Source organism: Cynocephalus volans, chromosome 3 (assembly GCF_027409185.1).
Source record: "Cynocephalus volans isolate mCynVol1 chromosome 3, mCynVol1.pri, whole genome shotgun sequence".
Classification (NCBI taxonomy): domain Eukaryota; kingdom Metazoa; phylum Chordata; class Mammalia; order Dermoptera; family Cynocephalidae; genus Cynocephalus; species Cynocephalus volans.
The window spans coordinates 148,554,314-148,580,710 of NC_084462.1; the positions used below are offsets into that span (position 1 = coordinate 148,554,314).

General features: G+C 33.7%; 1 protein-coding gene across 4 annotated transcripts in view; it reads left to right on the top strand.

The window, feature by feature from the left end:
* GPHN (gephyrin) overlaps positions 1-26,397 on the top strand; it is a 562,178-nt gene that overhangs the window by 185,206 nt on the left and 350,575 nt on the right. For all 4 annotated transcript variants that reach the window (XM_063088486.1, XM_063088482.1, XM_063088484.1 and 1 more), the window contains exon 3: positions 17,852-17,909. In XM_063088486.1, the coding sequence (XP_062944556.1) occupies positions 17,852-17,909 (58 nt within the window). The remainder of the gene's footprint in view (positions 1-17,851; positions 17,910-26,397) is intronic.

Genomic DNA, 26,397 nt, shown 5'->3' on the forward strand with positions numbered 1-26,397 from the left:
TTGTACATTCCCTTATTCTTTAGGATATTACACTATCCTTCTCACCTCTCTGCCTTTAATCTCTCACTGGTTAAATCATTTTGCATGCTATTTTTATAAAAATTGTTTTCATCTTGGTCAAAAATTCATGATTTGTTCCCAGTGCTTCCATAATTTATTCCTTCCTTATTTACACATACTTGTTTTCTACTAAGCTTCAGGACAGTTTCCCTTATTTTGCTGCCCTCTGTCTTCTACATATACAGTTCATCTGTACTTTTGTTCATAATCTCCTTCAGGAATACCTGCTACTTTGTTTAATCTTATGTGCAAGGGACAAAAAAACCCAACATATTAAAATATTTACAACAGTTTTTACCCTTCACTTCTTTAAACTCCCTTTCTGGATTGTAGATAGAGAGGCAAACTGGAGAGGTCAAAAGTGTGCTAAATCACTTCACATAGTAAAGAGGTAGCTGGAGAAGGAGGAATTGAAAACAGAAGAAAAATTAAGGTAAGAGGTAAGTTTTAAGTGAATTTTAGAATGAACAGAGAGATTGCAGCTAAGAGAGGTACTAATGTAAGACTCCTGTTTAAGAGATGGGCAAAATGAACTTTTAAGAAGTTTGGCAATGTACTAGGAGTATGCAATATAGTTCCCCATTCACATATTTTGTATTTAAAATTGTTTTTTGGTTTTATATTTTCTCACACATATCTTTATATTATATATGCATATATAATCATGATATATCTGTGTGTATATATATACATATGTATGTATATACAAGGGTACATCAATAAGTTTGTGGAAAAATAGAATTGAAAGATAATTCGAATCCTTCCATGAACTTTGTGAAGACTCTGTGTGTGTGTGTGTGTTTGTGTGTTATTTTTCCATCAAGATTATAAACTTCTTGGAACCAAAAATCATCGCTTTGTATCCCACAGATTTCTCAGAATTACAATGCAGAAAGGATAGAAATGTTTGAGGTGAGAAAACCAGAAAAGTTGGAAAGATAATTTTTGTTTAATGGTAAAAATAAAAACAGTGAAAACATCACCTGTAGCTCAGCTTACCTGAGTCCTCCATTCTCACTCCAACAAACATTAGAAGAGCAGAAAAATCAGATTTTTCCATTATGTAAACAGCTTTCTCAATTTTTATCTTTCATTGAAGTAATGTGTTGACATGTTTTAAAAGTCAGATGATACTAAAATAGCTCATAACCAGACATTTTTCTTCCTGTTGCTACCCAGAAGCAACCACTTTTTATTTTTTTATTTTTATTTTTTTTATTTTTTATTTTTTATTTTTTTGTCTTTTTCGTGACCGGCACTCAGCCAGTGAGTGCACGGCCATTCCTATATAGGATCCGAACCCGCGGCGGGAGCGTTGTCGCACTCCCAGCGCCACACTCTCCCGAGTGCGCCACGGGCTCGGCCCAGCAACCACTTTTTAAAAGCTATTTCTTCTGATATTTACATACATATTTCAAACTGCATCCTTTGCAATATCAATTTTGGACATTATATGTTAACTTCTGTTTTCGTTTTCTATGGCTGCCGTAATGAATTATCACAAATTTAATGGCTCAAGATAACACAAATTTGTTATCTCACAGTCTGTAGTTCAGAAGTCCCATGCAGGATTTCACTAGGATAAGATCAAGATGTGGGCAGGGCTGTATTACTTTCTGAAATCTCAAGGGAAAAATCAGTTTCCTTGTTTATTCCAGCTTCTGGGGGCCACCCTCTTCCTTGGGTTCATGGCTCCTCCCTTCTTCCATCTTCAGAGCCAGCAATATCAGGCAGGCCTAGTCTTCACACTGCCATCTCTCTGATTCTGTTTTCTGATTCCCTCTTCTACTTTTAAGGACTCTTGTAATTACTTTGGGCTCACCAGGGTAATCCAGAATAAACTCCCTACTGTAAGGCCAGTTTAATTTCATCTGCAACATTAATTCCTCTTTGCTATGTAACCTTTATATGTTTACAGGTTCCTGAGATTCCGATTTAGGGGACTTTGTGGGGAAGGGGCATTATTCTATTGCCACACCTTCCAATTTTGATAGATAAAGGATATTAGTTCTCTTATCTTCCCTCTCACTTCCATCAATCCTCTCATTATAGTTAAGATCACAGTTTTTCTATTAAATTCGTATGCAGTTTTTTTCATTTAGAATTTGTAAATATTAACTGCCAAACAAAGTAGTGTACTTCATTTCTTGCTTAACTTATTTTCCTATTTTTCAAATTGCATCACTTTTTTGTTTGTCTCCCCCCACCCCCACCCCCCAATCTCTATCTAGGTTTTCTCATTCCCTCCTGTAGCTCTGTGAAATCTCCTTCAATAATCTTTCCCACGTGGTCAAACACACTAAATGATTTGACTTTTACTTTTTTCTTGGAGACCTCTCTCCTGTTTCCTTCAAGATCAGAGTAAGTGCTTGTTTATCAGTATTGAGGACTTAGGAGTCTATGTATAAATAATCTCCTAAGGTTTTAATACTTCACCTTCTGCAGTACCTTGTACCTACAATTCCTTAGTACTTCAGGAGCTGTACAAGTGAATCCCCTTGTCATTGGTATCTCCTTTCTGCATGCATGTAGGTTATACCTAGGGTGACCATGGGATAGTACTGGACTAGTAGAGATCAAAGAAAGGCAAAGAAGAGAAAAAATAGGCAGTAGAGATAAATTCAGATTACTTTTAGTCTGGACTAAGAGATATAGAAATACATGATCTCACTTATTTAAATCTAATGTTGATAAAACTGAAATTTAAATTAGAGAAACTTTTGAATCCCATATAGGAATCAAAATTCTGTATAGTTTTTTCTTATTTTTAAAAGTAGCTTTATTACTTTAAAGATATACAAAGGTACTTCAGAAAGTTCACAGAAAAATGGAATTAAAAGATAATACAAATCCTTCTATGAACCTCTTAAAGACTCCTCATGCAGTTACAAATATAATTAATAGCAGTCCTCAGTTTAAATAGTCACGTCCTTAGGAGTTAAATAGCACTATCTAATCTACAGTAGTTTCTGTGCACAATATCACATTATCCTGGCTTCTTTGTCTTCTTTACAACACTTATTACATTTGAAATTGTTTTATGTATTTATTTGTTCATTGCTTTCCTCTCCCTGATAGAATGTAAGATCCGTGAGTATAAGTACTATATCTGTGTTGTTCACTGCTTTCTCTCTAGCACATGGAATAATGACTAGCACATATGTTCTCAATAAATGTTTATTGAATAAATGAACAAAAGTGTTTAGGAGTATTACTTTAATAAGTAGATAAAATTTAAGTAGCATATCAAAAAGATTCTTTGTAAATAAGATTTTAGAGACTCACAAATACCATTTATTTTTCATGCAGTTTAAATACTACTTTCTAATCTCCTTTTATTATGTACTGCACTCTTTGTATATCAGTAAGAGGTTAATTTATATGAGTCCTTGTCAAATTATATAATCTGTGAGTTTTTAATGTACATTTACTGTAACTATATTATATGAAATGAGTACAATGGAATTTTACTAGTGTTCAATAAAAATAAGACTACTAAAAAAATTAAAACTTCAAATTTAAAAAATGGCATATTTATAAATAAAGACTTTTATCCAAAATACTAATTACTAATGGTTTATGTTAAATTGGCAAAGCTTTTAAAAGAATTTCTAACTTGCTGCTTTCTAAACTCCTATCTCTTTAAGCATTAGGTAAGGAATAATAATACTAACTGTAAAAGTTGTTTGAAATTGAGAACATATTACAGTCAGAGCTGCCATGGGTAGTCCCCACCTGCCAGACAGCAGGAGCACATGTGGGGACCTCAGCAGCTGCCAACAGATGGCAAGAGTACATGGGACCTCAGGAACTGCAGGCAGATCCTGCTGCTGTGCATACACTGCTTTCACATGGGTGGTCCAACACAGTAGCAGACACCACCAGTGTGCAGGCAGCTTGCCAACCACTTGATTGCATTGACACAATGAGAATCACCAGTGGAGCCCGGGAAAAAAGGTAAGCCAAGTACAGACCAGTGACCCAGTGGCTCAGCCAACAGGGGAAATTACACTGCCACATGCAGTAGCACACTTGGCGGTGGGAGGTAAGTGCATAGCTGACACAACTGCCTTGATTCAGGGAGAGGCAGATGCAGAACCCTCCTAGAGTACAGAAACCCAAGATATCCAAATAGAGCAAGAAAGAAAATTCTCAATCACCACCAGTCCATCTCCCATCTGGAGGAAACAAGAGCCCAGGAGGAGCCTCTGCCTGTGGGAAAGAGGAAAGAGAAACCCCATCCAGCGTCACCCATTCAAACTGAGGAGCTCCAGTATACCCCAGTGCACTTAGCATGGTCATGAGACACTAGCTGGGGTGCCAGCAAGCCCTCCCAGGGACACCCACCGCAGCCAAAGAGCAACAGGGCACCCAGGTGTTTCTCAAAAGAGCTAGAGACTTCACCCATGTCCTTGACAGACTACCTCAGTGTCACTAACCTCAGCAAGGTATCACTATGTGCCCCAGTGCCCAGGCCACGGAGGCATTCACAGGCAACTCCAGCACTGAAAATAGCTGAAGTACCAGACAGAGACTGTGCTACTGTATCTATCAAGACCAATATTGAAACACCCTACTCAATGGTCAATACAAAGCACATCTATAGGAGAAGCCTTTCTCCTCAAAGCCCCACTCCAGAGTAATAGAAGAAGCCACTGCTCTACCAGATGACCAGACATCAGCATAGTGATACTAGTAATATGAAAAAAAACATGAAAATATGACACCACGAAAGGATAACAATAATTATCAATTACAAGACCGCCCTGTAGCAGGAAACTCTTGAAATGACTGAAAGGAATTCCAAGAAACAATCTTAAAGAAACTCAAAAAGGTAGATACAGGAAGACTCAGACAACACAACAAAATGGGGAAAAGTATCCAGGATATGGAGGAGGAAATTTTCAAAGAGATTAATACATTTTTTTAAAAATGTAGCAGAACTCCAGGAACTGAAAGATTCATTCAATGAAATAAAAAACACAACTGAGAGCTTAAGCAGTCAGTTAAAGGAAGAAGAAGGAAGAATTTCTGATCTTGAAAACAGTCTTTTCAAAATAACCCAGGTGGACAAAAAAAAGGAAAAAAATCTAAGAAAGCTAGCAAACAACCTTAAGCACACAATCATCCAAATCATGGGTGTTCCAGAAGGGGAAGAGAAAGGAAAAGGAATTGAAAACATATTTAACAAAATAATAGCAGAAAACTTCCCAGATATAAGGAGGAACGTGGACCTTCAGATCCAGGAGGCTCAAAGATCCCCAAACAGATTCAGTCCAAAAAGATCCTCTCTGAGATACATTATAGTCAAACTGGCAAAGCTCAAAGACACAGAACTGGCCAGTTAGTTCAGTTGGTAAGAGCATAGTCTTATAAAACCAAGGTCAAGGGTTCAGTACCTCTTGCCTGCCAGCCACCAAAAAAAAAAAAAAAAAAAAAAAAAAAAAAAAATTATTAAATAAAGACAAAGAGAGAATCTTAAAAATAGTAAGAGAAAAGTATCAAGTCACTTATAAGGGAGTACCCACGCAAATGGAAAACAAAAACCAGCAGGAGTACCTGCTCTTATATCAGATAAAATAGACTTGACACAAAAAACCATAAAGAGAGACAAAGAAGGCCATTATATAATGATAAAGGGATCTATCCAGCAAGAAGATATAGCAATCATAAACATATATGCACCCAACACTGGCATGCCCAGATACATAAAGCAAACACTATTAGACCTAAAGAAAGAGAGAGACCCCAATACAGTAATAGTTTGGAACCTCAACATCCCTCTGTCAGCATTGGACAGGTCATCTAGTCAACAGATCAACAGAGAAACATAGGATTTTAAGTATACTTTAGATCAATTGGAACTGGCATATATCTACAGAACATTTCATCCAGCAACTACAGAATATATATATTCTTCTCATCGGCACATGGGATATTCTCCAAGATAGATCACATGCTAGGTCACAAATCAAGTCTCAACAAATTTTAAAAATTGAAATCATTTTAAGTATCTTTTCAGACCACAGCATATTAAAACTATTAAATCAGTAACAAGTGAAACTCTAGAATCTATACAAATACATGGAAATTAAACAACATGCTCCTGAATGCCCTACGGGTCCAAGAAGAAATTAAAGAGTAAATCAAAAAGTTTCTTGAAACTGATGAAAATAAGGACATCATACCAAAAATCTGTGGGATACTGTAAAAGCAGTACTAAGAGGGAAGTTTACTATAATAAATGCTTACATTGAAAGAACATAAAGATTTCAGAGAAACAACCTAATGCTGCATCTCAGAGCTCTAGAAAAACAAGAACAAACATCACAAAATTAGGAGACAAAGAAATAATTAAGATCAGAGCAAAACTAAATGAAATAGAGACCCTAAAAACAATACAAAAGATCAGTGAAACAAAATTTTTTGAGAAGATAAACAAAATAAACAAACCATTAGCTAGGCTAAGTAGAAAAAGAAGAGAGAAAATCCCAGTAACAAAAATCAGAAATGAAAAAGAGGAGACATTACAACTGACACCACAGAAATACAAAGAATCATTAGAGACAATTATAAACAACTATATGCCAACAAATATGAATACCTGGAGGACGTGGATAAATTTCTGGACACATACAAATTACCAAGACTGAACCAAGATAGAAAACATGAACAGAGCAACAAAAAGTCACAAGATTGAAGCAGTAATAAGCAGTCTCCCAGCAAAGAAAAGCCCAGGACCAGATGGGCATTACTGCTGAATTCTACCAAACCTTCAAAGAGGAATTAATACCAGTTCTCTTTAAACTATTCCAAAAAATTGAAACAGAGGCCATTCTCCTATACTCATGCTATGAGGCCAGCATCACCCTGATACCAAAACTAGACAAAGATACAACAGCAGCCCAGAACCTACAGGCCAATATATCTGATGAACATAGACACACAAATCCTCAACAAAATATTAGCGATTGGAATACAGCAACACATCCAAAAAATTCTACACAATGATCAAGTGGGATTCATCCCAGGGAGGCAAGGTCAGTTCAACATATGCAAGTCAATAAATATGATACACCACATCAACAAAATTAAGGACAAAAACTGTATGATTATCTTAATAGACATAGAAAAAGCATTTGACAGAATTTAACATCCCTTTGTGATAAAGACTCTCAGAAAAGTAGGTACAGAAGGAAAGTATCTGAAAACAATAAAAGCCATATATGAAAAACTGCCAGTATCATCCTGAATGAACAGGAACAAGACAAGGATGACAACTCTTACCACTCCTATTTAACATATTATTGGAAGTACGAGCCAGAGCAATTGAGCAAGAGAAAAAATAAAGGACATTTAGGTTGGAAAAGATGAATTCAGACTGTCCCTGTATGCAGATGACCCTATTCATAGAAAAACCTAAAGACTCTACCAGAAAACTCTTAGAGCTGATAAACAATTTCACTAAAGTTACAGGATACAAAATCAACATGCAAAAATCAGTAGCATTTTAATACTCCAACAATGAACTAGCAGAAAAAAGAATTCAATAAAGCAAGCCCATTTACAGTAGTCACCAAAAAAATAAAATACCTAGGTATAAATTTATTCAAGGAGATGAAAGATCTCTACAACAAGAACTACAAATCACTGCTCAAAAGAGATTAAAGAGGACACAAAAAGATGGAAGGACATTCCATGCTCTTGGATTGGAAGAACTAACATTGTGAAAATGTCCATACAACCCAAAGTGACCTGCAGATTCAATGCAATCCCCATCAAAATACCAATGACATTCTTCACAGAAATAGAAAAATAATCCTAACATTTATTTGGAACAACAAAAGACCCTGAATAGCCAAAGCAATCCTAAAGAAGCAGTGGCTGCTGTTGTGGTGACAGGCTGCCCTTGCCACAGTAGTGTCTGTGGTGGTGGCAGTGGCTGTAGTAGAACACCAATGCAGCTATGGTGTCTGTGGCAGCAGCAGCACCACATGCTCCTGCCATTTGTTAGCAGGGTCTGCCCTCAGCTCCTGAAGTTTCCATGCTCCTGCCATCTGTGGGCAGGGACTGCCCTCCTCCCTTTATTTTTATAGACCACTCCCCTTACTATTCCTTCACCTGCCTAATGCTGTTTATTATGTGATCACTGAATTTGACTGACATACTTAAAAACTTAAGGTTTATTTTAGACTTTAGAGGAAGCAAAAGGCCTTAGTGCCATCTCCTTATAATTCCAATTTTTTTATTTTTGTTTTTGTTTTAATGTACTCTTTCAGCAATTTCCCATTTTGGGTGGCTGGCCAGTATGGGGATCGATCCCTGGACCCTGATGTTATCAACATCACGCCCTAACCAACTGAGCTAACCAGCCAGTGTCTCTTTGTAATTCTAGCTCAGTCTCCTACATCTGCTTGCCATAGGTTCTATATTGCTATTCCCCTTCTCCTCTCCAACATTTCCCTGGTTCTTTGCCTCCCTTCCATACAGCGTACTGTAAGGCTGCCTGCCACCAAGCAGTCACATAAGTAGGTATTTCTCCAGCCATTCTCCTTTTCAGAGCATATAACACTATCCTAACCAAATTTGCCTTTGCTTCACTCCTTGGTCACTTGCCATATCTTTTTTTCTGATAACTCATTCTCTTCCACAGCACTGAGGTCTTATGAATTTTTCTAATTTTGTTGTTGTTGATGAACTGTTTCGCTATTAAATATGTGCGTGAATCCAAAAAAATGACAACAAAGGATCTAGAATATTACATAAATTTAGTTGATAAAGTACTGGCAGGGCTTGAGAGGATTGATTCCAATTTTGAAAGAAGTTCTACTGTTGGTTAAATGCTATCAAACAGCATTGCATGCTACAGAGAGCTCTTTCATGAAAAGAAGAGTTCATCAATGTGACAGACTTCATTGTTGTCTTATTTTAAGAAATTGCCACAGCTTCTCCACCCTTCAGCAACCACCATTCTGATCAGTCAGCAGCCATCAACATCAAGGCGAGTCATTGCACAAACAAAAAGTGTAAGTCACTCAAGGCTCAGATGATCGTTAGTATTTTTTAGCAATAAAGTATTTTTTAATTAGGGTATGTACATTTTTTAAGACACACTGCTACTGCACACTTAATAAATTACAGTATAGTGTAAACACAATTTTTATATGATTGGGAAACCAAAAAATTGATGTGACTAGCCTTATTGTGATATTCAGTTTATTGCGATGGTCTGGAACCAAACCTACAATATCTACAAGATATGCTTGTATATGTAAAAAGGCTTAACACCATGTTTGTTATAAATGCTCAGTGAATTCTATTTCTCTTTTCTTCCTGGATAAAGTGGGAGCAGAGGCTTTTCTTAGAAGAATGTCTGCCACATTTACCAATAGTAGAAAAATAAATGGTAAGATAAAGAGCTACCCATTTAACCCCAGTGAGGTTGAGTATATGCACCAATGCTATGAAGGGGGGGTTTCTAATCAAAGACTTTAGGAATCAAGGTCTGACCATATTTTAAAATAATTACATTTATTTTTCAAAATTATTTTGGTTTTTCATATCCCCTTACCAGTCAGCCATCAAAAAAACAAAACAAAAATTTTGGTCTTTAAGCCATAGGTTATATGATAATATAATTCAGAATGTCCTCTAGCCTCAACTAGGGCTACAGAACAAAAAAAGGCAAATAATAATATCTGATATTTGACTTGCATACTTACTGTATATACCAAGTACTGTTCCATGAACTTGACATATATTAACTCATACAGTTAACCCTATGTAGTAGATATTTTTATCTTGTTATGGATGAGGAAACTGAAGTAAAAGGGATTAAGAAAATTTGCCCAAAGTTATACAACAGATAAGTGCCAGGACTGAGATTCTGATCCAAGTACTCTGACTCTAGAGTGTATCCTCTTGACTTCCACACAGTATTCTAAGATAACTGAAAATAAATCTAAACAATTGGAACGGACTTGAAACAGGTCTAAAAAGTTAAGCACAGAATGGATTGAGACCTCTAAAAAAGTGGAGGAAAAATGTAGAGAATTACTTTTGTAGCTGTATCTTCAAGTAGAATTAATAGATCTATTGTGTAGAAGTAATGGCATAAATTTAAAATATAATGAAGATAGCAAAATTACTTATTGTATAGGATTAATATAATAAGCTTGAAATATAATAAAGATTTAAAAATTGCTTTACTTTTTGTTTTAACTTTTTTCTCTTTGCTCTCCTGCAAGAACAATCATTATTATTTTAAGATAATAATACAGTCATGGTTAAGAGTTCAGTATATATGAAAATACTTAGGTAGTTTAAATGAGTTAAAAATATTATCAAACCTTAATTACTGTATATAAAGAATACTAAAAATGTTGTCAGAACCATTGTTAATAATCTTTCAGTAATATGTTGATTATCTTTGAGAAATCACAAAGAACAGAAAGATAAACCTTGATTGGTCACCTACTTGGTACTAGTCACTTTGCCAGAAACAATATAAAACAAAATCAGCCATGTTTCATACTTTTAAGAAGGTCATAGTCTTAGCTACTCTAAGATATTTTACAAGTTTTCAAAAGGGGGTAGTGAGTGATTTAATATCAATACAAGAATAAATCTAGAAGGATTGACAAAAGTAGGTGTCTTTGAGAATTCAGCAAAGTTGCTGTTGCTTGCTGAGGACTTACATGGGTTAATGAGAATAAAATTATGTGAAACTAAACTATTTTTCTCCTTCCTTCCCCTCATCTCCCTCTTTAACCTTCTCTTTCTCTTATTTCTTTCTTTAAAGAAAAGATATAAACCAAATATACTTCTCTGGGTTGAGGGAGTGGATGTGATTAAGGGATTAGGAAGGGATACACAGGGATCTTCCACTGTATTAACAATGCTGTATAACTTGAGTAATGGATACAGGATGTTTGTTGTATTTTTACATACTTTCTATATTTTTCAAATACTTTATAATTTAAAAATTGCGGAGATCATACTAAGAACAAAAAAATCTGTAATTAATTTTCTTGACGTTTGAACGAAGATGACTGTGGTCTCATTTTTTCTGCAGGTATAAATGAGTGACATTCTTGATGCTAGAGATATAGTGGAATATCTAAGCAAGGAGGAATGTTTAAAAATAATAAATAGATTAGTATACACACTGTTCCTTTGTGTGTTAAGTAAGGCTAGAAGTCTGTTTTATTTTTAATAAAAGCTTTCTCATGGTATTGAAATCTTTGGCTTCATTTAGAAAACAGGATCTTCCTGGGGAAAAAATATGATTAATATTACTTAATGGTAATTAAAATGGTAGCTGATAACTTCTACAAAAGGCAGGAACCAAGCCAAATGCAAAGATACTTTTAGAACACTGTCCTAAGCAAGACTAATGCATTAAGGTTTATGTATGAGTCAATATTTCAGCTTCTTATGGGAATTACTAAACCTATGCATGCCTCCTCAGTCAAGGTGAAAGCTTTGAGAGTGGAACACTGCCCAAACAAAGACATCCAGGAATTATTTTATAAAAGAAGTCAGAGTATATCACATTATGTGTACAAAAAAATTATGCTAAAAATTATTAAAACAAAATAGTACTTCTTTTGGACAAAGTATTTGCTGAGGATCTAGGTGAAAATTCTCATGTTTAACTTCTCTGTCATTCATTAATTCACTGAACTTTTATTGATTTATCAAGCTTTAAGTATCCATTATGTGCTAGATATACAAAGACAACAAAATATAATCTGTACCTTCATAGTCTAATGAATGATATAGATCTCTATGTAAATAATTATTATAAACGGGAAAATGCTATAATACACACACAAGTGAAACACTATTAAGTCACAATAGAGAAAGTGCCTATCTCTGTTTCAGAGCTTGGATGGTCTTCTGAAAGTTGTATTTGAATCCTGAAGGGTGATTAGGAGTTTGCTGGGTGGAGAAGAGCATTAAGCATAGGGGTGATTTAAAGACACAAAGGCAAGAGATTGCTTGATGCATTTACAAAACTATTGCTAATTGAACTTGGCTAGAAGACAGAGGGACTATGAAAGGGTGAAACAAGAAATGAAGCCAGGAATCAGGTTTGTAAAGGAAATTGTCTCAACAAACTTCTTAAGGTATTATGCATTAATTAAAATAAAGGAATGATATGATGAAAAATTGCATTTTAGAAAGACCATACTTGAATAGCTATGATGAGGATACTATTAAAATTGTTTTTAGAAATTATAAAATCTTAAAGTAAGAAAATGAGAATGGAAGAATATTCATTTTCCAGGTAAATTAAGGTAAGTAGAAATATGGCAGTCACTAATTGTTGTAGGGACTGAGAAAGAGGAGCACATCCAATATTATTTCCATATTTCTTTTTTTTTTTTTTTTTGTCTTTTTCGTGACCGGCACTCAGCCAGTGAGTGCACCGGCCATTCCTATATAGGATCCGAACCCACGCGGGAGCGTCGCTGGACTCCCAGTGCCGCACTCTCCTGAGTGCGCCACAGGCTCGGCCCTATTTCCATATTTCTGATATGAGCTACTGGATCAGATAATATTTACCATAACAAAAACTAATGAAAACTTGAGGAGAAACATTTGAGTGGGGAAATGAAAATATTCTGAGCAATTCTGAATTACCTTTCAACATTACCATTCCTAAATTAACTTGGGTGAAATTTTCTTCCAGAGTAGTTTCTTTAATGGCAATAATCACTATATACAAATTTCTTTGTTTTTGCTATAGTGACATTACAGTCATGTGTCACTTAACAATGGCAATATGTTCTGAGAAATGCATCGTTAGGTGATTTTGTCATTGTACAAACACGATAAATTGTACTTACACAAACCTAAACAATATAGCCTTCTACACACCTACACTATATGATATTGCCTATAGCTTCTAGGCTACCAATCTGTACAGCATGTTAATGTACTAAATACTGTAGCAATTGTAACATAATGGTTTTTGTGTTCCTAAAACTTAGAGAAGATAATGCTTTGCACTACAACATTAAGACTGCTTCATTGTCACTAGGTGATGGGAATTTTTCAGCTTCATTATAATCTTATGGGACCACCATCATATATACAGTCCATTGTTGACTGAAATGTCTGTATTTCAGAAAAGCATATAATTAAAAGTCTATTAAAGAAACTTGTATTAAGTAAATAAATTTATTTTCACACAATATAATAAGAGAGCCAAGTGCAGTCATGTTTCAATTGAGAATTGCTGGTAATAAACAAAAGAAGGTATGGAACATTCTACAGAATAGGCAGTAATGTTAGGCCACCCAAAAAAGTCTCAATAAATTTTAGAAGATTTGAAATTATACGAAGTATCTTCTTAGACCACAATGGATTGAAGCTAAAAATCAACAGAACAGGTAAAGTGGAAAATTCACAATATGTGGAAATTAAACAGTCCACTCTTAAATAACCTGTGGGTTAAAGAAGAAATCATAAATGTTGTGAGGATATACCTCAAGATGAATGAAAATGAAAACACAACATATGAGAATTTATGGGATGCAGTGAAAGCAGTGCTCAGAGGGAAATTTATACCTTTAAATTTATACCTTTAAATTTATACCTTTACATTGAAAAGGAAGAAGCATCTCAAATCAATTACCTAATATTACATTTTATGAACTAGAAAAAGAAGAGAAAACAAACCCAAAGCTAGCAAATGGATCTGTATAGTAGAGTATTTATATAATATTAAGGTTAACTTGGTATCAACTCAAACTAGATTGTTATAGATTTAGGATGTTAAATATATTTCCCATGATAACAACAAAGAAAATATCTAAAAGAAATGTACAAAGGGAAAATGAGAAGTGAATGAAAAAGATTCCCTGTAAAAAAGAAAAAAAACAACAACATAGCTAACCACAACAGAAAGCAGTAATGGATTAGAGTAGAAATAAATGAAATAGAGAATAGAAAAACAATAGGGAGAATCGGGGAAAAAAGAAGTTGGTTCCTTTAAAAGATCAACAAAATTGGAAAATCTATTAGCTAGGTTGACTTTGGAAAAAACAAAAACTATGCAAAAACTAATCAGCAATGAAAGTGAGAATCATCATGTCAAAGGGATACCTGCACTCCCATGTTTATCACAGTATTACAATAGCCAAGATATGGAACCAACCTAAATGTCTATCAACAGGTGGCTGGATAAAGAAAATGTGGTATATATACACAATTGAATACTATGCAACCATAAAAAAGAATGAAATTCTGCCATTCGCAGCAATGTGGATGAACTTATAGACGAATGCGTTAAATAAAAAACAAAAGAAAGAAAAGAAAATTATGTTAAGTGAAATAAGCCAGGCACAAAATAATACCACATATCCTCACTCATAAGTGGGAGCTAAGAAATAAGAACAGAAAGAGAAAAAAAGAAGGAAAAAAGAAAGGATGGAGGGAGGGAGAAAGGATGGAAGAAAAGAAAACAAAATAATATGTTGAACTTTCAAAAGGAGAAAACAGAACTGTGGTTACTAGAGGCAGGGGAGGGGGGTTAGTGAGAAATTGATTAAGGGTCATAAAGAATGATCATGTTTGTAATGATGAATATACTAATTATCCTAATTTGATCATCACATATTGTCCACAGTTATTGATATTCAACTCTGTACCTCACAGATATGTCTAATCATGTTTCTATAAAAAAAAAAAAGTGGGAATATTACTACTGTCCTTACAGAAATAAAAATGATTATAAGGGAATACTATGAACAATTGTATGCCAACAAATTAGATAACCTAGATGAAATGGGCAAATTCTTAGAAACAAATGAATTCTCTAAACTAACCCAAGAAGAAACAGAAAATTTCAACAGGCCTATAACAAGTGAAGAGATTGATCAGTAATTAAAAACCTTCCAACAAAGAAAAGTATAGGGCCAGTTGGCTTTACTGGTGAATTAAATCAAACATTTAAAGAATTAACACCAATCTTTCTTAAACTCTTCCAAAACATAAAAGAGGAGGGAACACTTCTTTAACTCATTCTGTGAGGCCAGCTGTACTTTACTTACGAAAGACAGAGTCCTATTTCACTCTAGTCAATAGTAATAGTAGCAATTCTACTATTAGTATATTTAGCATTTACTGTGTGCCAAGCATTTTGTCAGGTTGAACATGTATTTTCTCATTTAATTCAGAGAAGGACAGTGTAGTGTAACAGAAAGAACATGAAATTTGGAGTGAGCCATTTTTTATCTAGGCCAAGTACAGTAACTATGGAATACTGATAGCATATCAAACATAAAGGTATTTGATCTGTGTGTTTAATGATGTCATGAAAATAGAAATGTCATTTTCAGTATCAGTTTAAATGTCAAAACTAATAGTTGGTAAAGTTACCATTATTTTGATTGTAGTCAGGGAGTAAAAAAAGGGATGGGTTGAAGTTAGTTTATTTTTGAAAAATGTTTTAAAATTAAATAAGTTGCTTATGACCCAGTTAGTTGTTTCCTTTAGTTTTTTTCTAGATTGTTTTTGTTTATTGAATTTTTTTCCTGGTGTTTATATCAGCTTTCATCTCCTTTCTCCTTTTTGTGTTTAGTGTAAATGGAAGTTCTCAAAGTTTCCTCTGTATTTAGCCACTTGATCATACTTACGCTATTATTTCATTAGCATAAAATTTATATGCATAATGTGTGTATGTTATATGTCCACTTAATACAAGTGGGAATGTGTTAAACCATATACTTTTACCCACCTTTTTAACAGTCAAAACCATTGTCTTTGGTTTGAAGTTGATGTAGGAATATGGAATCCTCCCCTCTTAGGATTGGATTCCAAGAAAAGTCAGTGTTTGAAGTACTGTTAGCATTAATCAAGAGAAAAATGAATTATTTGTTGAAGTAAAATTAAAGTTTACCATAGCACCTTTATTTTTATTTTTTTTCCAGAAGTCAATCATTTTTACCTAGCATCTTTGAATCGTTTTACTAACAAATTGAAACTGTTTCTGTAATCTGCTGTTCCATTTATGTAACAGTTGTTGCAGAGTGCTTTTATTATAACTAATCTATTTTACAATGATAGGTATTTTTAGAAACTTTTTATTTTGAAATAATTTCAAACTTTATGAATTATAGTCATAGCACTTTTAGTAGTCTTTTTGCTCTGTCTTCATTGATATCCCAATAATCTCAACTTCTAGCTGAGTAACTTTAACAATTGGCAATGAAAACTTTTTAAATGCCATTTTTACACCTCTTACAAAAAGTTATGTAATTTTTCATTTTAGTAAGCAGTAGTGCTGCTCTTTTACTAGTTATCTTACTATGGTCTTGTTTGAAGTGAATTAAGTTAAAATTCTTTAGTGTTTTTACCATTCAATCATGGCACTTTAAGTCTAGGAAATAATTCTCAAATCAAGATCTAAACACTAGTTCTATTAGTAAGAATAAATGGTAATAAATATTAAAGGATTTAAATGTAGAGTTTTTCAATAAAAATAATTTGGTTGGATTTAGCTTGTTTTTATTTTTTTAATGGAAACCAGAATGTCATTTATTAATTTACATTTGGGAAAAGAGATATTCTAAAGTATTCAGAGTACTTAAGTGCCTTGTGTATGATAATACCTTTTCTGATATTGAGATATTTATAAACTCAAATCAGTAGTCAGAAGGTTTCTTTGTAAACACTGTATTAGAGCAAAGGCAGGTAGGTTATCTTGGAGCTTAAGAGCCTAGAACACCTATGTCCCATGATTTAATATTTTTCAGTAGCCACATTTTAAAAAGTAAAAAGAATGAGATGAAATTTACTTAAATAATATATTTCATTTAACCCAATATATCCAGAATGTTATTTTAACGTATAATCAATATTTTTAAATTATTTTTTTTTCATACTAAGTATTCAAAATCGGGTATATATTTTACATTTATGTGTTTGTACATCTTAATTAACTCCTTCGCTTACTAGTTCCTTCAATTACTTAAGAAAAATTACTGATTCTATGTCTGTTTCCACCTTTTAACAATAGAGACAGTTGCAAGAATTAAATCAGATAATAAACTAGTTTATGACATGCCTGGCACATGGTATTATATAAATTTTCCTCACGTTCTAAACAATATTTCAAACAGGTGAACATGACATGTAATGGCATCACTGTCTCAAGGCAAAAAACATATCTTAGTGATTAATTATTTGTACTTCCCAAATTCTCTTCTCTTTCTTTTGGACAGTTCTGAGCACACACATCGCTCTGACTGCCTGTTTAAATTGTTTTTTAAAAGAAGCAAAATCAGTATTGGTTTTTATATTGTGACAAAAGTACCACACTAATGCAAGATTTTAATAAAGGGAAACTGGGGGAGGGAGGAGTATGTGAACTCTCTACTTCTGCTCAATTTTTGTGTAAGCCTAAAACTACTCTAAAAAGTAAAGTCTATTAATTTTTTTAAAAATAAACACTATGTCTACTGTCAGTTCCTGATGCATGTCAGTTGTGATAGAATCCAGCAGTAAAAGTGGCAGTTTCAATGTTATTAAAACTATCAATACAAGAAGTTTAGTAATGGATAAAAATCTAACTTCTGTTTCCTCTTTCAGTGGTCATCCATATCTACTTCTTTTAAGCTAATTAAGTGGAAAACTTAAGCACAAAATGGTTGTTTTTCCTCCATGGTTATTGGGGTGGACATTGGGCAATTATTGGTGGCACTCTGCTAGTGGCAGAAATCTTCCATATTTTTTATCTACTATTACCGGTTTTGAGAATATTTTCTTCTCCTAATTTCAGGTTGGGTGGGACTATATCAGCATACAAGATAGTACCAGACGAAATAGAAGAAATCAAGGTATAGTATGGCATTTTCACGTCTACGAAGACAGTATCGTGGTGGGGAGGTGGAGAAAGAATCACTTTTTCTTTATATTATTGAATCTTTGGGTATGTTAGGACATCATTTAATTCCCAGTTATCATATATGAGTTAAAAATATATATGCATTAGATAATCACCATCAGATTTTATCTACCACTTGCAATGCATTCCTGAGAAGAATATTAGCAGAATCAAAAAGGAATCCTTTTCTGTGCAATTCACTGAAAATCTGCATAACAAAGCACTGTGTGTAAGCGTTAGTATACATAATGGATTATCTTTATATCTTGCTACAATTTCTATTCCCTATAAGCCTTCACCAATTATAAATAATATCAATCTGTTAGTAAATATTTCCAGGTTTCCTTTGAAAACACAATATGCCAATTTCAATGAAAATTCTACATTACAATAAATGAAAAATTGACTTTACTCTTAAAAAATTAGACCATTACTGTATTCTTCTATCTCTAACATTTTGCTACATCCTATGGAATATTAATCTTCTAGCTTAACATATTATCCTTGTCCAAAAGAAGTTTACCATCTATTGAGAACTGAACTTACTATCTCTTTCAAAAATAAAATTTAACGATTGGTTCGATTGGTTAACAATAATCAAGGATAAGCAATAATGGTTAAGTTGTTAACAGTGACATCTGAAATTCTCAAGAAGTCATTAAGCTTGATTTGATTAAACTTTTCAATATCAAGTTCACTAAATTCTATTCTTAGTAATTAATCCTTTAATTTATTTTCATTATTTTTAAATCACTTTAGCCATTGATTCTAATTATATGATATACTGTTAGCTTCAATAAAGAATTTCTAGAGACTCTTTCCAGTTTGATGTAAATTTATAAAATATTTTAGCTGGGAGGAACATTAGGTCTAGTCCAGATCCCTCATTTTCCAGATGAGGAAATAGAAATGAATAAAGACGAATTTGGAATTGTGTGAAGTTCAGTAATTACTTTCAAAAATGTAATCAAGTGTTACTAAAGGGTCAAAAAAGCATGAGCATATTCTTGAAATACATTTTATAATGACTCAAAAAAAAGTTGAACTTTAGAAACTTTAAGCAATCAATAAATATATATGTAATTAGGTAACATTTATATAAAGGATATAGAGTTGAAATCCATCTATCTTAAAGGTGCTCTTTCTTATAATTTCTTTTAATAATTAAAATATGTGTTAAGTGATAAAGGTAAACAAAGAGTTCTGTGGAAATGCATAAGAAGGATAACTGGCCATTTTAAAAAGGTAATCAGCAAAATCTTTGCAAGAGGTAAACTCAGCAAATTGGAGTTCTGTACAGAGGCAGAGGCACTTGTGAAAGCATAAATATGAGATGCTATGACACCAGATCATAGGGCATAAAATAAAGATATGTGAGATATATGGCTGGAGGTGGGTCTTTAAGAAGTATGGATTTTATCCTGAAAACTACTGGATGCCATTAGGTGGTTTTAAGAAAGAAAGTAACATACTCAGTTTGGTAATTTTTAGAAACTTTTCTATAAGAGAAAAATTATTTCAGTAGAGAAGAGGAATTTCTGACTAAAAACAAGGAGACCAGATTACAGGAATGTAGGCATAAAATGATTGAACCTGAACTAAAGCAGTGGCAGTGAGGCTGAAGAAAAAATTGGATTCAAAAAATATTTTTTTCAGAAAATAGAATCAACACTACTTGATGATTTATTGGAGGTTTAGGGGAGAATGGAAAGGTTTACTCAGGTTTCCAGCTTGGGATATTGATTGTGAAGATGGTGTTACTGTTAACTTAAAGAGGATATACTGGAGAAGAAATACATTTGAAAGGGAAGAGGGTAAGATTTGAACTTTCTGAATTTGAGGTCCCTCTCAGATAACCATAAGTCATTGGATAAATCAGCCTGGAATTCAGATCAATCTAGTGATTGATATTGGGATTTGTCATCATACAAAAGTTAACTGAGGCCATGCTAGTGAATATAATCTCATAGAAAAGTTATGTAAGTTATAACAACAGACTGAAGATTTAGCCCTGGGGAAGGCCCACCCAAACCAGAGGATTAATATATTCTTTAATTAGCTTAATTGATTAGCAGAAATGTTTCTATTTTTTAATAGTGACTTTTCTGTAAAGGAGTAGTATTTTCATGTGTTTTTTTTAAATTCTAGAATTCTGAGAGTTATTCCTCAGGAGATTCCTTGAAAAAAGCATGATTCATGAATGATAGCATGATTTTTCCGTTAATTACTGGTATTTTATCTAAAATAGCTGCAGAGAGTTTGAGGCCTGGGGAATAAAAGATATGGAATTGATCTTGCTTTCAAAAGTATTGGAAGAAAAACTTATAATTTGACAGCACTATTCGCATTTTCAGCTAAAAATCATATATAATCTTTCTTTGTTTTGGTTGGAGGAAATGTGAAAACATCTGGATGTAATATTCATTTTAGTTGGGTAGTATCTGAGTAATCTTGAATTATCTAAACAGTACAATTGAGTTTAAATTTGATATACTATCTGTAATATACCAAGTATAAATATGCATGTGTATTTTTATTATTAAAATTATATGATTGATTGATGAAACATAATTCAAATTTTATCAGATGTGTTCATCTTTCACAAGGTTTCTAGAACCAGAGATCATTATTTTGTTTTTACATAGTTTAAATTAAGCATATATTTATTGATTACAGTAAATCACCCCAAAACAGTAAGTGGATGCTTGGCCAAAGGCTAAGGGATAAAGAATGAATACATTCCTGGCCCATTCATGATCTTCTCTTCCACCCTAGATGAAACCAATATCCTGAGTTGTTATCATTATCAGTTCCTTGCTCTTTGTTAATTTTACCACCTACATACATGTCCCTAAATATTATAATTTATTTGTGCTTTCTCTTCTCTGAGCTTTATGTTAATAGAATCATACTATACCTTGCTTTTTTGATCAACACTTTGTGAAATTCATCCACATATTGTCTGTAGCTAGTTGTTTTTGTTTTATTGCTGTAGAATACCCTGTTGTACCACAAATTATTGACATGTCCTAGTATTGATGAACATTTAGCTTGTTTCCATTTGGGGCAATTATGAAAAATAATGCTATAAACATTCTTATAAAAGCACCCTGATAACACATATGTAAGAGTTTCTCTGAGGTATATGCTGAGGAATGGAATTCTTGGGTTTTAAGGAATGTATATTTTCAACTTTCATAGATGAATCATGTCAAACTGTTTTCTAAAGAAATTATGCCAATTTGCACTACCACTTTGGATGTATTTATTTTAAATAGGCATGTTTAAATATCTATCCTTTAATCTATCTGCAATTTATATTGGTATAAATTTATTTCATTTATATGTGGGATGCCTAAACTTATGTAATATTTTTCAAACATATCTTTATTTTTTCAGCCCAGTTTAATGAAAAACCCATCTTTTCCTTACTGGTTTGAGTTGCCTCATTTATCATATACTAAATTTTCCTATGCCTAGACACACACATACACCTGGATGTTTGTCTTTTCTTGAACTTTTGTTCCATTGATCTATTTTATCTATTCCTTTGCCAGCATTATACTGTTTTGGTTATAGTGCTTTTTAAGCATAGTAGGAAAGGTCCTGTTATTTTTCTTTCTTATTCGTTGACTCATGTATTAATTACTCTAGACAATCATACAATAAATTTGTCAGATTTCAAAAGTAATCCTACTGAGGACACTTCCAGTTCCAGCCAAGACGGGTAGCCTCATTCCTTTCCAATCCTTCCTCTTACAACTAAGAATCCTTGCGCATTACAAACTAAATATAGAAAGACTCCAAAAAGTGGAAAGAAGAAGGCAGACAGCCAAGAACCTCAGAACTTGAGGAATGACATGGCAGTGAGTTACCTGGGTTTCCTTATTATCTCCCATTTATTCTAGACAGGGTGCTGAAGAAGGCTTCAACCTGGAACCACCAATGGGCACAGACAAAAAATGCTCCTACAAAAGCCTTTTCGTCTAGCCAAAGGATGAGAACAAAGGTCATCTAACAGAATAGAAAGGCTTTTTGGCAGTGCTCACCCTAATCCAGCGAAACACCAATGGAAAAACTATTCAGTTCCCCCAGTTTCACTGGAACCAAGCAGGAAGCTGATCTTCCACCTTACCCCAAAGAAGCAGGTGGCAGAATTCTGAATCTCTCACCTGGTGATGTCCGCAGGGCTAAGCTGGGAGCTATTCTTCCATCTGTCACTTGGCAGAGCAGGCGTTACTCTGATTTCCCAGCCGGGATATTATAGATGGGACCAAGAGGGAATTGATCTCTCATCAGCAGACCAGCAGAAATAGGCTGTGTGCTGTGATTTTCCCCAGCAGATTAGTTCATTGGGGTCCAGTGATGAGCTGAGCCTTCATCCCCACCCAGCAGCAATGAGACTAAACAAGACAATGCAAGGTGGCGCTAGTCACCACTGTTTCATGTTCCCTTTCCCATGTCAGTAAGGACTAACAGAGAGGTGAGCCTCCACCTCCAGCTGCATCAACAAGACTGAACAAGGCAAGGCCAGTTGGTACTCCACTTGAGTCAGCCATCTACTCTCCCCCATCCTTGGTGTCAGCATCCACTTCTACTTTGTATCAATAGTAGAACAAAGTGATGCTCCACTTTCACCAAAAAGGTTCTCATCAGGGCCAAGAGGGGAACCTAACTTCTACCCTCCTGTCTTCAATGAAGCAGGTATGAATCAGTGCTTCATTTTTGCTAGGTTGGTGTCAGAGGGACCTGGCAGGAAGCTAAACTTACATACCCATATTGCCCTCATGCTGCACCACAACATGGGGGACATCTGCTAAAAAAGAAGGTTAAATAGTCTTGTAAAATGCAAAATGTCCTGGGTACAATAAAAATCACTCATCATACCAGGAACAAGGAAAAACAACTTGAATGAGAAAAAACAATGAACAGACACCAACACAAAAATGAATCAGATGTCAAAAATATCTGACAAGGGTTTTAAAGTATCTACAAGGGGTCGGCAAAAAGCTCATGGAAAGATTATTATCTTTTAATTCCATTTTTCCACTAACTTCTTGAAGTACCATTGTATCATAAAAATACTTCAGCAAGCAATTATGAATTCTCATAAAACAAATGAAAAAAGTAGAAAATCTTACCACTGTCAGCCACGAATTTTATATTCAATGAAATTATCCTCAGGGATGAATAGGAAGTGAGGTTATATTCAAACAAATGGAAGTTAAAAGAATTTGTCACTAGAAAACCTGGAAGAATAGCTAAGTAAGTCCTTTACATGGAAAGGAAATAAAAGAAATAGGCTTGAAACTTTAGAAAGGGAAGACCAGCAGAATGGGTCAATATAGTAGACTGTATTTTCCCATGATTTTAAAAAACCACATTTGAATGTTGAAATAAAAATTTTAACTATATGATGGTGGTACTCTGTATGTAGAATAAATACTTAACACAATCATATTTAAAATGTGGAAGAGTAATGGTGCCTAAATGGAAGTAAGGTTTCTACATTTTACTTGAAATGGTGAAATGTCAACACCAGTAGACTGTGATAAGTTACGTCTGTGTATGAGAGTACTTCAAAAAGTTCATGGAAAAAATAGAATTAAAAGACAACATGATTGTTTCCATGAATTTTCTGTGGTACCCTTGTATTGTAATGCCCAGAGCAACCACTAAGAAAAATAATATACTCAAAAGCAGTACAAATAATATATATAAAACATTGTATTCAAAACACTATAAGGAAAGATGGAATCCTAAAAAGTATTTAAGTGATACACAATAAGGCAAGCAGATAAAAACAGGAACAGGAAACAGGACACAAACAGAAAGTTAATAATGAAATGGAAGATGTAAGCCCTAAGATATCAATAATTACCTTAAATATAAATAATCTAAATATGCCAATTAAAAGACAGATTTTGACACAGTGGATTTTTAATATGATCCAATAGATGCCATTCTCAAGAAATTTATTTCAAAAGCCATCACATAGGTAGGGTAAATGAAAAAGGAAGGAAAAAGATATACCATACAAACATTAATTTAAAAAACAAAGCAGAAGTGACTATATTAGTATCAGGCCAAATAAACCTCAGAACAAAAAAATTATTGGAGACAAAAGGGACATTTTATAACATAATAGGCTCAATCCAACAGGAAAACATAGCAGTCTTAAAAGTGTATGTACCAAAAATTGATACATATAGAATACTCCACCTAAAATTAAACAATACATATTTTTTTCAAGCACGTGAAACATTTACCATGAAAGACCATATACTGGGCCATAAAACAAACCATAACAAATATTTAAAAATTGAAATTATGCAGAGTATGTTCTCTGACCAAAATGGAACCAAACTAGAGATGAATAACAGAAAGATAACAGAAAATGTGTGGAAATTAAAAGACACTCATATGTAATCTATAAATCAAAGATGGCATCTCAAAGCAAATTTTAAAGATTCATGCATACAACCAAATAAAAATGAAAATACAACACATCAAAAAATTTGGAAAGCAACTAAAGCAGGGCTGAGAGGAAAATTTATAATACGAAGTGCTTACCTTAGAGAACAGGAAAGTTTTGAAATCAATAATCTAAGCTTCTTTCTCAAGAAACTAGAAGAAAAGAGCAAAATATACTCAAAGCAAGTGGAAGAAAGGAAATAATGAATTAAGAATTGGAAACAATGAAATTGAAAAGCAGGAGAACAATAGAGAAAAATCAATGAAATAAAAAGCTGGTTATTAAAACACTTGATAGATTGATGAACGTCAGGAATGAAACAAGTAATATCAGTACAAATCTTCTGTCCATTAAAAGCATAATTAGAGAATACTATGAAAAATATTATATAATTATGAATTGGACAACTTAGAAAAAATGGACAAATTCCTCAAAAACCATAAACTTCCAAAACTGGCCAAGATGAAACAGACAATCTGCATAGTCCTGTAGCCATTAAAGAAATTAAATTCTTAATGAAAAAGCTCCTGAAAAAGAAATCCTCAGGCCCAAGTGATTTTGCTGGAGAAGTCTACCAAACATTAAAAGAAGAATCATCATCAATTTTACTCAATCTTTTCCAGTAAATAGAAGAGGAAACACTTCCCACCTAATTTTATGAGGCTAGTATGGCCCTGGTACCAAAACCATAGAAAGACAGTACAGAGAAAACTGCAGACCACTGTCTCTTAACTTAAAATCTTCCACAAAATATTACCAGTCAAATTCAACAATGTGTAAAAAGAATTATATACTGTGACCAATTGGGATTTATCTGGTGTATGAAAAACTAGTTCAACATTGGAAAAACAATAAATGCAATCTGTCATATCAAGAAGCTAATGAAAAATCAAATGATTATATATCACTGGATACAGAAAAAGCATGTGACAAAACCCAAAACCCATTCATGATAAGAACTCCCAGTAAACTATGAATAAAGGGGACCTTTCTCAACTTGATAAAGAGCATCTACAAAAACCTGTAGCTAACATCGTACTTATTGGTGAAAGAATGGATGTTTCTCCCCCTAAGATCAGGAACAAAGCAAGGAAGTCCTCTCTCACTACTTTTATTCAACCTAGTGCTGGAAATTCTGAGGAGCACAATAAGGGAAGAAAAAGTATTAAAAACCACATTGACTGGGAAGTATGAAATAAAACTGTCCCTATTATGGATCACTCCATTGTCTATGTAGAAAAAAATGACTAATAAGAATAAGTCAGTTTGGCTAGTTTGTGGCATTAAGATCAACACATACACACACAAAAAATTAATTGAACTTCCATATGCTAACAATAAACATTTGTTAACTGAATTTTTGAATAATGCCATTTACAATTGCTCCAAAGAAAATGAAATACCTAGATATGCACTTAAGAATACGCATAGGTAGCTATACCTAATGATAAGGTTGACTGTGTATCTACAGTAATCAAAACAGTGTAGTATTGGCAGAGTGATATACATGTAGATCAATGGAACAGAATAGACAACACATAAATAGACTCATACAGATATGTTCAATTGATTTTTAATAAAGCTGCAAAACCAACTCAATAGCATTTTCAACAAATGGTGCTGGAGTGATTGGGCATCAATAGGACAAAAAAAAAATTAAACATAAACCTCATACCTTATACAAATATTAATTCAAAATGGATAATAGACTTAAATGTAAAACTGTAAAACAGAAGAATAAAAAAAGAAGAAAGAAAAATCTTCAGGACCTAAGGCTACGTAAAGAGTTCGTAGACTCAACACCAAAAACACATCCCATATAATGGAAATTTTATGAATTGGACCTCATCAACATTTTAAAATTTTGCACCAAAAAGAACCTGTGAGAGAATGAAAGGACAAGCGGCATAGTGGGAGAAATTATTTGCAAACCATATACCTGATGATATCAGTTGAGTGTTTCCCC